Below are 16,918 nucleotides of genomic sequence, written 5' to 3'. Positions count from 1 at the left end.
ATTTTCCAAAACGGTTAAATCATGTGCAAGACAGGTTCTGTAGACCATAATTTAACAGAGACTCTAGCAGAAGATATTGAAAGTGAAAGAAGGAAGCATATAAAACTTTAGAAAATATAGAGAAAACAATTAACAAAAAAGGAAGGAAATCAGAAGTAAACTCCTGAAATATTTGTGAAGAAGGTATATTGATATTATTACTTTATATTACTCAGGAGAAGTAACTGGAGAAACCAGGAATGGTTAATTAGGAAAATAAAAGAATGGAGAAAGGAGAGGTGAGGAAGCCCTGAGCTTTTAAAAAATATTTAGAAGGCTGCTCTAAAAAGAACAATCAGACTTCTTAGATGTTGTTGAAGGGATGTGAGTTTTAGGGAGCAAAGTATGACTCAGTCTGAGAACGACTCTGGGCAGAGGCCTCCTTAGGAAGAGCTCAGGTCCTTCCCCGTGGCCTCTCGCCAACTGACAGGTGCAAGGCCATCTCCTGGGCATACAATAGCGGGGACTGCTCTATCACGTGATCTTCTATGAAATCTCAGTATCTAGGTAAATAAGGCAGCGCATAAGAATCACAGAATGAGCCAGGCCTTGTGGCGCACACCTATAATCCCAGCACTTTGGAAGGTTGGGTGGGGCAGGTGGATCACCTGAGGTCAGGAGTTTGAGACAAGCCTGGCCAACATGCTGAAAACCCATCTCTACTAAAAATACAAAAATTAGCTGGGCATGGTGGCGGGTGCCTGTAATCCCAGCTACCCAGGAGGTTGAGGCAGGAGAATCACTGGAACCAGGGAGGCAGAGGTTGCAGTAGGCTGGGATCACGCCACTGCACTCCAGCCTGAGTGGCAGAGCGAGACTCCGTCTCAAAAATAAAATAAAATAAACAAAAAAATCACAGAACAATATGAAGTGTCGGGGGATAACAGGCCAAAAAAAGCTGGATGTATGAGTGGATCAGGTGACAGAAATAACGAAGGGAAGACTCAAATATTTCACCCAGAATTTTGAATCTTTACGCCAAATAATTCTGAACCCCTCTTACTATGAAGACAAGGTTGTTGAATTAAATCAGAACATGAAAGTAGCAATAACAAAAGAAGACTAAATCATAATATGAAAACTCACATCCCTTCAACAACATCTAAGAAGTCTGATTGCTCTTTATAGAGCAACCTTCTAAATATTTTTTAAAAGCTCAGGGCTTGCTCACCTCTCCTATCTCCATTCTTTTATTTTCCTAGTTAACCATTCCTGGTTTCTGCAGTTATTCCTCCTGAGTAACATCAATCATAATATGAAAAATGTTCACAGAATTCACGCACAACATTTCTTTGGGGACTGGGTGAAATTGCCCCATTCCTGAACATTCACAGAAACAAAGCATCTGTTTTGAGAGTTTCCAAAAGCCAAGCAGCTGAAGACTTCATTCATTCATTGTTTATTGAGTGACTTTTATGTGCCAGGCACTAATAGAAATATAAGGGTGCAAAAACAGACATGGTCCCAGGAGAGCCACTGTACTGCACAACTTGGGGGGTGAGGCTTGGCTCCCACTTCGGCCTGTGTGCATGGTCTTCTAAGTGTTGGAAAGTACACTGCCTGCAAGTCATAGAGAGCGGCCCTGAGTGCCTATCCTCTTACAATTTGTAGTCAGTCTAGTATTGGAGCTTAAAGTCTAGTCTACCAATCCAATGCTTACCAGGTGGATAGAGCAACACCACATTATCTCCTGCATTTAGATGTCCCTTATCACCAAGAACGGCCGCAATCCTCTCTGCTCGTTTATGAAGCTGAAGGCAGCTGGCTGTGCATACAGTGGTTCCCTTTAAACAACAGAAAGGATAAGCGGGTCAAAGCTCAGAAAGCAAATAAACTATAATAAGCACAGCCAATTCAACACCATACCTGAAAGGCTTGTGCCTTTGTAGATTATCCTTAGCAAATTATCAATTCTAGTGAAAATTCCCCTAAAATCAAAGACGTGTGGAGCTGGACAGGGTGGCTCACGCCTGTAACCCTAGCACTTTGGGAGGATGAGGTGGGGGCACTGCTTGAGCCCAGGAGTTCAAGACAAGCCTTGGCAACATAGCAAGTTCTCCTCTCCACTGAAAATACAAAAAAAATCAGTCAGGTATGGTGGTGGCACGTGCCTGTAGTCCCAGCTACTCAAGAGGCAGAAGTGGGAGGATCACTTGAGCCAATGCCTGGGCGACAAAGCGAGATTCTGTCTCCAAAAACAAACAAACAAACAAACAGATAGACAGACATGTATGGGATCCTTTTTTTTTCTTTTTTTTGTTCTGACATGGTCTTGCTGTTGCCCAAGCTGCAATGCAGTTATGTAATCACAGCTTACTGCAGCTTGCAGCCTCCAACTCCAGGTTCAAGACATCCTCCTGCCTCATCCTTCCAAGAAGCTGAGATTATAAGCATGAGCCACCATGCCTGGCTGACATTTTTAAAAGAAATATGAGAACCTTAATGAATCCATGGGCTTAAAAAGCAGCTCACTTCATGTACAGGTAGAGCAAGAAACTTCCCAAATTTTCTGTCATAAAAGTAATGGTTCTTAAGATTTTTAATGATTTTTCAATAAGATGCACAGTATATTCTTCTCATTAAGTTCTATTATTGCATACATTCCTCAAAAAAAAATAAAAATAAAAATCAGATTCTAGGGGAATGGGGGAGATGGGTATACTTTGGATAAGTCCCCTAAGAGCTCCAATAGGCACTTCCAGTCTTCCCCCTGCTGAGGAGAAATACTGCTATCCACATGGTCACAGACTTTGAGCCTGTGACTCAGCCATCAACACAAAAACTCAGCTGACTCCCACAGAATGCATAATTTTAAAATACAATATATAGGCCGGGCGTGGTGGCTCATGCCTATAATCTTAGCACTTTGGGAGGCCGAGGAAGGTGGATCCTGAGGTCAGGAGTTCGAGACCAGCCTGACCAACATGTGAAACCCCATCTGTATTAAAAATATAAAAATCAGCTGGGCCTGGTGGTGGGCACCTGTAATCCCAGCTACTTGGGAGGCTGAGGCAGAAGAATCGCTTCAACCCGGGAGGTGGAGGCTGCAGTGAGCCGAGATCATGCCACTGCACTCCAGCCCAGGTGACAGAGCAAGACTCCATCTCAAAAAATATATGTGTATTTTTTCTTTCTTTTTATATATATTTATATATAATATATATTATATATTATATATAATATATAAATATATATATACTTTTTCTCTTTTTATTTTTGAGACAGGGTCTTGCTCTGTCACCTGGGCTGGAGTGCAGTGGCACAGTCTCGGCTCACTACAACCTCTGCCTCCTGGGTTCGGGCGATTCTTCTGCCTCAGCCTCCCGAGTAGCTGGGATTACAGGTGCCCACCACCAGGCCCAGCTGATTTTTATATTTTTGGTAGAGATGGGGTTTCACATATTGGTCAGGCTGGTCTCGAACTCCTGACCTCATGTGATCCACCCGCCTCGGCCTCCCAAAGCTTTGGGATTACAGGTGTGAGCCACCGTGCCCAGTCCTAAAATACAATATTATAACGAACCATCTGTCAGAAACCAGTAGTTAAATGTGCTCTTTGAGTAAATTTCAATTTGCTTTTTATCTGTTAGCAATAAATCATTTAATTATGTACCAGAAATAACTTAGGTTTTTAAAATGCTGGTCTGAGGTCATTTTCTTCCTGGCAGAAATCAAAGAATTAAAAGTCCAACTGGGTAAAAAAACTGTATGACATAACACATTTTGAACATCTGTGTATCTATGTAATTGCACTGTTGGCTCCATTTCTCCTATCATAATTGAATAAAGAAGACGTGCTTGTACCATAAGAAAAGAAAGCATTACATAGCACTCCAGGAGGTCTCATTCGAATCCTAAAGTGATTGCACAGTTTACCCTCATATGTCAAAGCAAGGAGAAAGCCATTAACTCCTTCTTCAGAGATGGCAACACAAATTTTCTGATGAAAGAAAGCGATCAAGAGTGCTTAAGATAGCCCTATAGTCGTCAGCTGATTAGATATACCATTGAATAATACCTTTGCATTTAACAGCATGAAGAGTACATGGTCAGGAGTCGCCTGGGCTCGCCACTGTAGGATCTCTGCCAGAAACTGGTGCTGAAGTCATAAACCAGAAAAAGGACTCAGGGTCAGCAACTTATAACAAGTCATATAATGTATCCCTCAGCTGCTACCTGAAGTACAAGTTCTGTCCTTGACTTGATTTCAGTAAGAAGGCAACATTTCAGGAACACTTACCTTCCTCACCAAATCATTCTCTTCTATTTGTCCCAGATCCCTTCCAGCAGCTTGTGCTATACGTTTTCCAGCAACCAGATTCCCAACCATCACGGAAGCAGGGCCTACACCTGTAAATAAATGCAAAACCCAACTCACTGGAGATGGCAATTCCAACTAAGTATCCAGAGCATTTCCAGACTGACCAAAACTGGTTCAAATATTCATCCAACAATACTGACTGAACATTCTTCTAGGCACTGGGAACCCAGGAGCAAATAGGGCAAGGAGCCTGCACTCTGGAGAAGGGTAACCAAGAAATACATACACAAATAAATAAACACAAATAGTGCAAAGTACTGGAAACAAACAAACAGGAGGAACACAGGAGGGATAGGGACTGGGGTGGAGGGAAGCAGGCAGCTATTATAGTTTGGGGTATACAGAAAGTTTTCACACTGAGGAGGTGACAGCTGGTTGCACAAGCTCCTTCTAATATTTTAAACTTCTCCAATCATAATAGAACCCTAAAAGAGGGCTTAACAATAAAGAATATCTGGCTTGGAAAGAAATTTGTCATCTACGAGGCCTGAGGAAGTTTATCTAGAATATTAAATTTGTTCAATTAAAAGTGAATAATGGCCAGGAATGGTGGCTTACGCCTGTAATCACAGCACTTTGGGAGGCTCAGGCGGACAGATCACTTGAGCCCAGGAGTTCGAGACCAGTCTGGGCAACATGGCAAAACCCTGTATCTACAAATACAAAAATAATAGCCTGGTATGGAGGCAGACATCTTTAGTCCAGGCTACTCGGGAGGCTGAGGTGGGAGGATCGTTTGTGCCAGAGTTCAAAGCTGCAGTGAGCTGAGATCGTGCCACTGTACTCTAGCCTGGGCAACAGTGTTAAGACCCTGTCTCAAAAAAAGCAAAAACAAAAACAAAAAAAACTCAGGGAAAAAAATGTCAGCAATGCCAGGCATGGTGGCTTGCTCCTGTAATCCTACCAATTTGGGAGGCAGAGATGGCAGACCATGTGAGGCCAGGAGTTTGAGACTATCCTGGTCAACACAGCAAAACCCCATCTCTACTAAAAATACAAAAGTTAGCTGGGCGTGGTAGCTCACGCCTGTAATCCCAGGTACTCAGGTGGTTGGATCCTGGATGGCAGAGGTTGCAGTGAGCCGGATCACGCCACTGCACTCCAGCCTAGGCAACAGAGCGAACTCTATCTCAAAAAAAAAAAAAAAAAAAGGCAGCAATTGGTAAATCTAGGGTAGGTTACATGGGTGCTCCTCACCGTACTATTCTTCTAACTTTTCCATAGGTTCGACACTTCAAAATAAACAGGGGAGCCCACTCCCTCTCTAGAAAAAAGTGCTAGGGCACTGTGTCCCTCTCTTCATGGTCACCGCCTTATGGAACTAAGAAGATGGCAAAAAGATGATTAAAAAAAGCTTATTGCCAGCTAGGTTTTAAATAAGGCTGATGCTATACTGGATTAATATTAAAAATCTTTTATTTGACCGGGCGCGGTGGCTCATGCCTATAATCCCAGCACTTTGGGAGGCCAAGGCGGGCGGATCACGAGGTCAGGAGATCGAGACCATCCTGGCTAACACAGTGAAACCCTGTCTCTACTAAAAATACACACAAAAAAATTAGCCAGGCGTGGTGGCGGGTGCCTGTAGTCCCAGCTACTCGGGAGGCTAAGGCAGGAGAATGGCATGAACCCAGGAGGCAGAAGTTGCAGTGAGCCAAGATGGCGCCACTGCACTCCAGCCTGGGCAACAGAGTGAGACTCCATCTCAAAAAAAAAAAAATCTTTTATTCTATCAAAATCTGCTGATCCTGAATATACTGAAACAAATGAAAGAAAAATCACTTAAATCATATAATCAATTTTCAAAGGGTAAATATTTGGGGAAGCTGGGTAAAGGATGTAAGGAAAATCTTTGCACCATGTGGCAACTTTTGTGTGTGAAATTATTTCAAAATGGAAAGTTTAAAAAATTTAAAAATAAAACAAAAAACTCAAAAAAGCTAAAGTATTCCAATTGGTGAACAGTTTTAGTCTACAAAGTCTCTACTACAATTTTAAGTAAATATGCAATATTACTCCCTAAGAAACTTCATGACAAATTATAGATATATCATGTTGGAGATAGCCTTTTAATACAGGCAGGGACTCAGAGTGTATTTCTGTAAACTGTACAATCCAGGATTCACATTATAAAATTAATAAAGGCATGACATTTTAAAAAGTGAATTTTGCAGTAGTTTAAAACAATAAAACAAATTCAGCAGCAGTTCCTTGATGTTATTCTGTGTGCATTTCGTGAGTCTATGGGTCTATGGGTCACAGAGAATGAAAGATACTGAAAGCAGTAACTCCAGGAAGCTAATTGTAGACACTGCTGTACCGGTAAATATGCCTTCTGATTTTCCCATAAAATTCTGTAAACATCTTATGCCAAAAACTGCTAGTTATCAATTCCAGTATCTATTCTATTCTTCTTCCTTAATAACAGAACCCCCAGTTTTTAGCTGGACACACACCTGGAATAAAGACTTTTTTTTTTTTTTGAGACGGAGTCTCGCTCTGTCGCCCAGGCTGGAGTGCAGTGGCCAGATCTCAGCTCACTGCAAGCTCCGCCTCCCGGGTTCACGCCATTCTCCTGCCTCAGCCTCCCGAGTAGCTGGGACTACAGGCGCCCACCACCGCGCCCGGCTAGTTTTTTGTATTTTTAGTAGAGACGGGGTTTCACCGTGTTAGCCAGGATGGTCTCGATGTCCTGACCTCGTGATCCGCCCATCTCGGCCTCCCAAAGTGCTGGGATTACAGGCTTGAGCCACCGCGCCCGGCCAAGACTATATTCTTTAGTGTGGGAGGATAATATGTAAGAGGAAGTAACGTGCAATTTCTAGAAAATATGTTAAAGGGAAGAGTATCCTTTCTTTATCTTTTCCTCCTACCTGCTGGCTGGGATGTAGAGGTTGACGAGCCTAATGAGCCCTGGGGCAGTTGCTAATGATGGCTGTGGCAGATTATTTTATTTTTTCACAATCTTCCTTTCTTTCCTGTCCTAGTTATGTCTGGATGGGAGAAGTATACTTCATGGTCTGACTTGTTTAGGACAATGAAATGTTAGGACATGTGACACAAACAGAAGCTTTAAATATGCTCGTGTGGCTTGGCTTGATTTCTTGCTTCTGCCATCTGCCTTAAAAAACATACGGCCCAGGTAGCTGCTGGTCCCATGATGAGGAGACACATGGAACAGCTCTGAACCTAACCTAAGCCTGGAGCCAAGTCAAGTCCAGTGGATTCCAGCCAAGCCAACCAGATCCACATTTCATGAGTAGAAAGTAAATGCTTGTTACTTCAAGGCACTGAGTTTTAGGGTTATTTGTTCTGTAGCGTATCTATGACAAGAGTTGACTGACAAAACACCAGAGCAAAAAGATGGGAAGCTAGAAGAACATGATCGAGGAGTGACTATCCTAGCCTTTGGACTACCTAGCTCTGAATTTTTTTACCTGACAAAAATATAAGCTTGTTTCTTGCCTGAGCTGCTATTATGTTTTTCTGCAACTTGCAGCCAAGATTAGTCCTAACAAACACATTCTTTCTTTCTACAATAGCTCCAAAGGCATCTCAAGGATATCTTTGCCTCCGGGCTGCCTTAACACCTTTTCAATCTTCCCTTTCCTCTCCTTCTTTTTTGTTGAGACAGGGTCTGGTTCTGTCGCCCAGATTGGAGTGCAATGGCGCAATCTTGGTTTACTGCAACCTCCTAGGCTCAAGCCATCCTCTGTCAGACTCTGAAGTAGCTGAGACTACAGGTGTGCACCACCAGGCCTGGCTAATTTTTTGCTTTTTTTTTTTTTTTTTTTTTTTTTTTTTTTTTTTTGTAGAGACCAGATTTTACCATGTTGCCCAGGTTGTTTTCAAACTCCTGGACTCATGCGATCCTCCCACCTTGGCCTCCCAAAGTCTTTGTAAACTAATTCTAGAGAAAGAATCACACTGAGAGAACCCAGCTTCTTGAAGTTGGAATTTTAGTGCCAGGTCTTGGAAGCCAGCATATTACCTGGTTGTTTTTGCCGGGGCTTTGGCAAGTTTGTCACACATGTATGTGGGCACATGAGGATATTGCAAGGATGCAGCGATCCCTCCAGAAAGAGTTGTTTCGTCTGAGATATATGAATTCCTCCTAGTGGAGTTTTTGGCAATGTATTGGCCGGCACCAGAGCAAGACAATAAACCCCCACTTGATGAATGCTATCGATCGCCTAGAAAAATACAAACAAAAATACTCAATGAGATCACTTCTATTACATTTGACATATTCCTGGTATAATCTGTTATTTTACTCTACAATTTTTCTTGCTTTACCCATTCTAGATCTAGAATCTGGTAGATCATTAAGATTCCATATATCTAGAGATTTAAATATAATCATTAAGACAATACACATCTTTCAGCTGTGGCAGAGATTACAAGAAGAGAGGTAAGATACAATCTAAATGGACAAAGGTGGATACTGACTTGTAACTCTCAGTATGTTCTCTTTTTAAGTTTTTATTCTTTTTAGAGACAGGGTCTCACTCTGTCAGCTAGGGTGGAATGCAATGGCATAAGCCATGACAGCCCCAAACTCCTAAGCTCAAGTGATCCTCCTGCCTCAGCCTCCCAAGCAGCTGGGACTACAGAGATGCACCACTGCACCTGGCTAATTTAAAATACATTTTTTTCTTTTCTTTTTTTTTTTTTTTTTAATTTTAAGGTTTTTGGAGAGATGGGGTCTCACTGTGCTGCCTAGGCTGGTCTTGAACTCCTGGTCTCAAGTGATGCTCCCACCTTGGCCTCCCAAAGTGCTGAGATTACTGTCATAAGCCACCATGCCCAGCCAATATGTTTTCTCTTAAGTGATAATGTCAAAAACCTAGAAATTTGTTTTGGTTCTTTTAATCTTTTAGCTATCAGCCAACAAAGCCTAATTAAACAGAGGTAAGGTATTTTTATTATGAACACAACAGCACTCTCTAAAGGAGCCCCCACTTAAGTGATTCACCATGTCACCATGCATCTCCTCTGAAAAACATCTGGGGTGAGGCCCACAGCACACCGAGCATTGGAGGCCACAAGCTACCCCGAGCATACCTGTGCTCGCAGCCATGTAACTGCATGTTTGCTTAAAGTCAGCTGTGTTTCTACACTGTTTGACAGCTGTTCTTGTTTTCACACAATGTAATTAAATATTATGTTAACTGACAAAATACAAATGCAAAAACACAGAAGGAGCTATGCTTTGGAAAGATACACTAAAAGGGAGCTCCTGAAAAACCATTGATCATAGATCAGGCGAGTTAATCCTAAAGTGAAGACATCCACTCAATCATTTTTCAAATACCCATATTCTGGTGCTAACTTTACAGAAAATAAAACCAGGCTAGGTATGGTGGCTCATACCTGTCATCTCGGCACTTTGGGAGGCCAAGGTGAGAAGATAGTTTGAGTTCAGGAGTTTGAGATCAGCCTGGGCAACATGGCAAAACCCCATCTCTATATTTTAATTAATAAAAAAAATTAAAAAGAAAAATGAGAAACTGAAGACAATGCATTTTGATATAGCTTATGGATGTAAGTGGACCTGGACCTCAAGTTGGTATATTCGTAATCACACTTCTCTACATCCAAGGAATACACACGTAGATATTTTCTATTAAAATTTAATACTTGAAGAATTTCTCATTATTATGAAACCTATCAACCTTTTTTTTTTTTTTTTTTTTTTTGAGATAGAGTCTTGCATTGTTGCCCAGGCTGGAGTGCAATGGCGCGATCTTGGCTCACTGCAACCTCCGCCTCCTGGGTTAAGCAATTCTCCTGCCTCAGCCTCCAGAGTAGCTGGGATTATAGGCGCCTGCCACCCCGCCTGGCTAATTTTTTGCATTTTAATTAGAGACGGGGTTTCACTATGTTGGCCAGGCTGGTCTCGAACTCCTGACTTCGTGATCCACCTGCCTCGGTCTCCCAAAGTGCTGGGATTACAGGCATGAGCCACTGTGCCCAGCCTTTTTTTTTTTTTTTTTTTTTTTTTGAGATGGAATCTCGTTTTTTCTCCCAGGCTGAAGTGCAGTGGCACAATCTCAGGTCACCACAACCTCTACCTCCTGGGTTCAAACAATTTTCCTGTCTCAGCCTCTCTAGTATCTGGGATTACAGACATTTGCCACCACATCGGGCTAATTTTTGTATTTTTAGTAGAGACAAGGTTTTAACACGTTGGCCAGGCTGGTCTTGAACTCCTGACCTCAAGTGATCCGCCCACCTCGGCCTCCCAAAGTGCTGGGATTACAGACGTGAGCCATCCTGCCTGGCTAAAACTGACCAACTGTTAATACTAGTTAGGAGGTTTCTACCATATTACCCATAGGTCTTACTGAACAAGAGATACAATCTTAGAAGTAGAGTGGACTCACAGTTATGCATGTATGTATGTATGTATGTATGAATGACAGGGTCTTGCTCTGTCATCCAAGCTGGAGTGCAATGGTATGACCATAGCTCACTGTAACCTCAAATTGCTGGGCTCAAGTGATCCTCCTGCCCCAACCTCTCAAGTAACTGGGACCACAAGCAGTGCATCCAGCTAATTTATTTATTCATTTGTTTATTCTTTGCAGAGACAGGTTCTCGCTCTATTGTCCCAGGCTGGTCTCGAACTCAAGTGACCCTCAGCTTCAGCTTCCCAAACTGTTGGGACTAGAAGCGTGAGCCACCATGTGTGGCCAAGGCCTTTTATTAAAACAATTTAAGGGGCCAGGCACAGTGACTCACACCTGTAATACCAGCACTTTGGGAGGCCGAGGTGGGTGGATCTCCTGAGGTCAGGAGTTTGAGACCACCCTGGCCAGCGTGGCGAAACCCCATCTCTACTAAAAATACAAAAATTAGCTAGGTGTGGCGGCGGGTGCCTGTAATCCCAGCTACTTGGGAGGCTAAGGCAGGAGAATTGCTTGAACCTGGGAGGCGGAGGTTGCAGTGAGCTGAGATCGTGCCACTGTACTCCAGCCTGGGAGACAAGAGTGAAACTCCATCTCAAAAACAAAACACACCAAACCAAAACAAACAAACAAAAAACAATTTAAAAGGGCAAAAGAATAAACTTGAAAATCACAATCCTCAGACTATCCTACCAACCAACACAGATGACTGGGAAATGGATAGTCTGGCAGAGTTCCTAAGTTTCTGTTTTTTTTAGAATACACGGAAAGTTAGCAAATGTGCTACATGTAGCCTGAATTCCTCATTAAAACACATCTGATAAGTCATCTACTAACTGCCTTTCCTTAGAAGGTGCTGAGTTAGGTATTTAGTTTATATTATACACAGACCTGGAATTCAACCACCTCTGGCCTTTAATCTATTAGAATACATGGTGTCATTTACTGTTCTACTATGGACTCAAATGCTCCAAGCTGATAAGTTACAAAGACTGCGAAAAGAATGGCCTGTTATCTCACGCCCAAATTGGAACCCAAATGACTTTCACAAGAGTTTGGATTAGTAAATTGGCACTGTAGTTAATTCCTATAGTTGCTTTCCAGGGAAAAGTAACATATATCTTGGGAAATGTCAGGTATACTCACTTTTCTATAATAGAAGAAAATGTGTAATTCACCAAAGGTTCTACCATTATATGCCCCAAAGTTCATTCTGAACAAAATAAGGTTTCTATCTGAAAATATGATTGGTATGAAAAATATTCTCTTTGCACATCTGCCCCTTAGCCATCTTTCAGAGATCTGCCCCATTCTACCTTCTTCATTGTCTTTCCTGACTAGTCTATCTTCAGTATATTTTCTTTTCTGATTTTCTACTACAAAGAGCCTATGCCATATCAGCTGATAATTCAGAATTACAGATGCTGAGATAGAAAGAAATATTAAAAGTCATCTAGCAGCCAGGTGAGGTGGCTCACGCCTGTAATCCCAGCACCTTGGGAGGCTGAGGTGGGTGGATCACCTGAGGTCAGGAATTTGAGACCAGCCTGGCCAACATGGTGAAAACCCATCTCTGCTAAAAATACAAAAAAATTAGCTGGGCATGGTGGTGGGTGCCTGTAATTCCAGCTACTCAGGAGGCTGAGACAGGAGAATCGCTTGAACCCAGGAGGCAGAGGTTGCAGTGAGTCAAGACCGTGCCATTGCACTCTACCCTGGGCAACGAGAGAGAAACCCTGGCTCAAAAAAAAAAAAAAAAAAAAAAGTAATCTAGCAATACCACCATCTCATGCTTGCATTGTTTCTACAACATTGCTATTAACTAGCAGTTAATAAATTCAAGTTCCCCAAGTAGAGAAGTTACAGACCTCGCGAACACTTCCACTGATACCTAAGTATAGCAAGGATAGGCCACACTTTCTTTGGACCGTCCTCTTAGCCAACAAATATTTACTGAGCCTACTACGACGTCTGCTAGCATGGCTATCGGGCTCTGGGGATTAAGCCCTGAACAAGAGAGACAACAAATTCTTGATCTTGCCTTATATTATACTGGATGTAGAAAACAATACATATAAACATACAAGATGTTAAGTGCTAAGTAGAAAAATAAAGAAGAGTGAAGGGACAGAGAATGAAAGGGAATATTAATTGAGAGGAAGTGGCCCTCTCTAATTGGAGACTACTCTTATAATTTTTTATTTTTCGAGACATGGGTTTCTGCTGTGTTGCACAGGTTGAAGTACAGTAGCTATTCACAGGTGCAACCACAGTGCACTACAGCCTCCACCTCCTGGGCTCAAGCGATCCTCCCACCTCAGCTTTCTGAGTAGCTGGGGCTACTGGTGCCTGACACAGCACCTGGCTCATTATTACTATCATTATTATTCCCATTATTATATTATTTTGAGCCAGGGTCTTCCTCTGTCACCCAGGCTGAACTGTAGTGGCATGATCATAGCTCACTGCAGTGCTGACCTACTGGGCTCAAGTGATCCTCCCACCTCAGCCTTCCAAGTAGCTGGGATCACAGGTGTACACAACTACACCTGGATAATTTTTTTTTTTCTTTTTTTTGTTGAGACAGAGTCTTGCTCTGTCGCCCAGGCTGGAGTGCAGTGGTGTGATCTTGGCTCATTGCAAGCTCCGCTTCCCGGGTTCGTGCCATTCTCCTGCCTCAGCCTCTCCAGTAGCTGGGACTACAGGGGCCTGCCACCACGCCCAGCTAATTTTTTTTTTTTTTTTTTTTTTTTTTTTTGTATTTTTAGTAGAGAGGGGGTTTCACCGTGTTAGCCAGGATGGTCTCGATCTCCTGAACTCATGATCCACCCAACTCAGCCTCCCAAAGTGCTGGGATTATAGGCGTGAGCCACTGCCTGGATAATTTTTTAAAAAATTTTGGTAGGGATGGATAATAACAATCACCATCATTATTTACTGAGTGCAGATACTATATACTTCAATTAATTACCTCATTTAATCCTTCCAAATAGCTCTATAAAACAGATAATTTTATTCCACTTTGCAGGTTAGGAAACAAACTCAGTGAGGTTAAATGACTTGCCCAAGGGCACATACCTGGTAAGAAATGGAGCTGGGATTCCAAGTCTATGATTCTAAGTGAAGACTAGGCTCTTGTCATCACTCTAGCCTGCTCCCCACCACAGACATATTGCTTAGACTGAGCCCAAAGCATTCTCCTTCATGGTTTATCTCATGGTTTATCTCACCTAGCATCATGGTTTATCTCACCTAGCATCTCTAGCCCCACAGGAAAGCTCCTTCAGAGTAAGGTTAATAGCTGTATTTTCTTGGATCCCTCACACCGTCGGCACCACTTATGACACACAGTAAAACTGTGGCTGACTGTTGACAAGTGGATTGATTACTGCCAGAGATGTGTTCCACATATGACAATTAAAACTTTCACAAGTAGTAAACACTCAGGCACGAAAAAATTTGCTGAGGCAAGTCAATTCCATTGTTTTTGGCAACCTGAGCAGAAAAATACTATGTGGTCCACAAGGAGAAATGGTATTAATTATCTGATTTTGCTAATAGTACCCAGAATATGTGAGCAATGATTGGCAAGAAAAAATAAGGTGGCACTACTGGCTGATCGAAGAAAATGAAATGCTTAGGCAGTGGTTGCTGCTACTGCTGACCTGACACAGACCCCAAGGTGTGCTCACCTGCAGCACGCGGCTCATCCACTGGAAACTATCTTCCTCGGAAGCATCAGGTCTTTGTTCCGCAACCACCACAATGCGCTCATCATAAAATACAGACACAGAAAACACAGCAATTCTAAGAGAGACAGATCAAACACATCAGGACTCCCTTCACAACCAGTCCTATTTGCTTTGTTTAACTGGAATTACTGAGAGGAGACAACCCCACCATGCTACCCAAAATGAGTAGCTTAGAAAAGAAAATGTCATAATCATTACTCTCAAAATGAGCATTCATTCATTTAAATAATATGTATTAAGCACAACTGTCATGAATGTTGGGACATAGTGGTAAATAAGACAACGTTCTTGTCTTTGTGGCACTTATGTGTTAGAGACAGAACAAACACATAAATACAGAATAATGCCATGTTGCAATATACAAGGGGTGGAGTGGTGTGTAGGGTGGCGTATTACTGAGGGCAGGGTGGCTGGGGGGCGCCTCCCTGAGGAGCGGACATTGGAGCAGAGACCTGAATGAGGTGAGGACGCGAGCCACGCGAAGATCTGGAGGAAGAGGTTTCCGGGCAGAAGGAACGGAAAGCGAAAAGGTTCTGAGGTAGGGACGAGCTTGGCAGGTTTGAGGAACAGCAAGAAGGCCAGTGTGCCTGGAGCAAAGTGGTGAAGCAGAGACCGGGAGGGAGAGAGGTCAGACCCAGGCCAGGGCAGATCACAGTGGACCTGAGAGGCCATGGGAGAGAGGATGAAGTTGGTTCTGAGGGAGGTCTCCGCTCAAATGTCCCCTTACTAGTGAGGCACTCTCAGGCCACCTCACAGAAACTGGCAGGCCACCCCCACCCTCATGTGTTTTTCTCCACAGCACTTATCACTGTCTCACACGTTATCTATTGCCCTGTTTATGTGGTTCCTGTCTGTTTCCCACAACAAGCATGTGAGCTTCACAAGGACAGAGACTTGGCCTGTTTTGTTCACTGCCGCAGCCGGAGCCTCCAGGACAGCGGCACAGTGTTGGCACCCAGTGAATATTTGTTGAATGAATGCATGAAAGAATGGGAAGGCACCGGAGAGCAGAGTCTGCCGGCATGCCTGCCTGACACCCTCCTTCGTTCCTTCCACACACATTCACCCAACACCTACCAGGTGTCCGGCACTACCGACTGCTGGGATATGACTGTGACCAAAGGCAGGTATAGCGCCCCATAGACTTTACATCTCATAGGAAGCCACACCACTACAAAAAAACTATACATTTCAGAAACTGTTTCATTAATTTTTCTTCTTAAAGGGACACCAAGTTTGCCTTAAAGAGATACATCCATGATTGCAAACTGCTGAATAGGACATCAACCACTCAAATATGTAGCAAATATCTTTTCTTACATTAATAAGCAAAGAAAAAAGATATCTAATTGACTTTGTCCATGGAATCTGAAATTATGTACTATCTCAATCCCCACATTAAAATCGTATAATTTAATCAGAAACAAGAGAAACAATTCTTAGATGTAAATGCCTAAAGAGTAGCATCTATCTCAATTAGTCTGAATGGCACTACTTTTGCACTGAAGAAATGTAGGAAGTTAATGTTTTAGAATTCTCCTCAGTCCTCAGGATTCAACAAATGGTAATACTTTAAATCTGAAGCAGAGGATATAGTTGCATCTTAATCCTCTTAGTTACAGCTGAAGAACCAGATGTTGTGAAATATATATTAAAAGCCAGGCTAAGAAGAAGAAGAAGAAGAAGAAGAAGAAGAAAAAAGCCAGGCTCATGCAATACTTAAAAAAAACAATCTGATCACTTGGAAAGAGAACCGACAAAATACAACTGAAATCACCATGTGAAGATCTATTTAGATTCCATTAAAAGGTGCTAACATCTGAATTTTGTACTACTCACCTTCCTCTGTAAACAGTCTTTATTGCCTCTACAGCCAATCCAGTAGCAACAATGTCATCAGCGTTATGTCTCCGACCACTAACCATCAGTAAGCCATCCATTTTCCCAACCACGAACACCAAACTACCCTGAAAGGTAATGATGATTTGCCTTGATTTCCATGATTTAAACAATGAAACCGACATCTTTTAACTTCCCGCCTTTAAATAAATCTCTTTTAAAAAGTATTAAAAAGACAACTGCCATATTTTGTGGATTCTAGAGAAACCATTTCACACCCTGATATCTCTGAAATCAGCTGGGAAAAGAGTGGCATCTTAGAACCAATGAGTTCTCACAGGATACCTAAGAAGGGAATTTACTCATATTTATTTTAGGGAGGAACTTTATAAGAAAACAACTAGGATTCCACCCAAGCATAGTTGATTTTCCCAGCCATGATTTATGTGTTAGTTTGCTTATGTTTCTATTCAGAGGATACAGAGGAAGAAAAATGTATTCATTTACTCTTGGAATTTGGAGGAGATGAAAACAGTTTAAATAGGAGAATGACCGCT

At 42.4% G+C, this 16,918-nt stretch overlaps 1 protein-coding gene across 3 annotated transcripts in view; it reads right to left on the bottom strand.

The window, feature by feature from the left end:
* The window catches only part of DIP2B (disco interacting protein 2 homolog B), a 255,438-nt gene that overhangs the window by 26,442 nt on the left and 212,078 nt on the right, over positions 1-16,918 (bottom strand). For all 3 annotated transcript variants that reach the window (XM_008003223.3, XM_008003222.3, XM_008003226.3), the window contains 6 exons: positions 16,362-16,489; positions 14,463-14,577; positions 8,352-8,553; positions 4,280-4,389; positions 4,058-4,138; positions 1,700-1,823 (listed from right to left, as the gene is read on the bottom strand). In XM_008003223.3, the coding sequence (XP_008001414.1) occupies positions 1,700-1,823; positions 4,058-4,138; positions 4,280-4,389; positions 8,352-8,553; positions 14,463-14,577; positions 16,362-16,489 (760 nt within the window). The remainder of the gene's footprint in view (positions 1-1,699; positions 1,824-4,057; positions 4,139-4,279; positions 4,390-8,351; positions 8,554-14,462; positions 14,578-16,361; positions 16,490-16,918) is intronic.

The sequence above is a fragment of the Chlorocebus sabaeus genome, chromosome 11 (assembly GCF_047675955.1).
Source record: "Chlorocebus sabaeus isolate Y175 chromosome 11, mChlSab1.0.hap1, whole genome shotgun sequence".
Taxonomy (NCBI): Eukaryota; Metazoa; Chordata; class Mammalia; order Primates; family Cercopithecidae; genus Chlorocebus; species Chlorocebus sabaeus.
The sequence above is the reverse complement of the archived record's forward strand: the minus strand, read 5'-3'. Positions and strand labels throughout refer to the sequence as shown.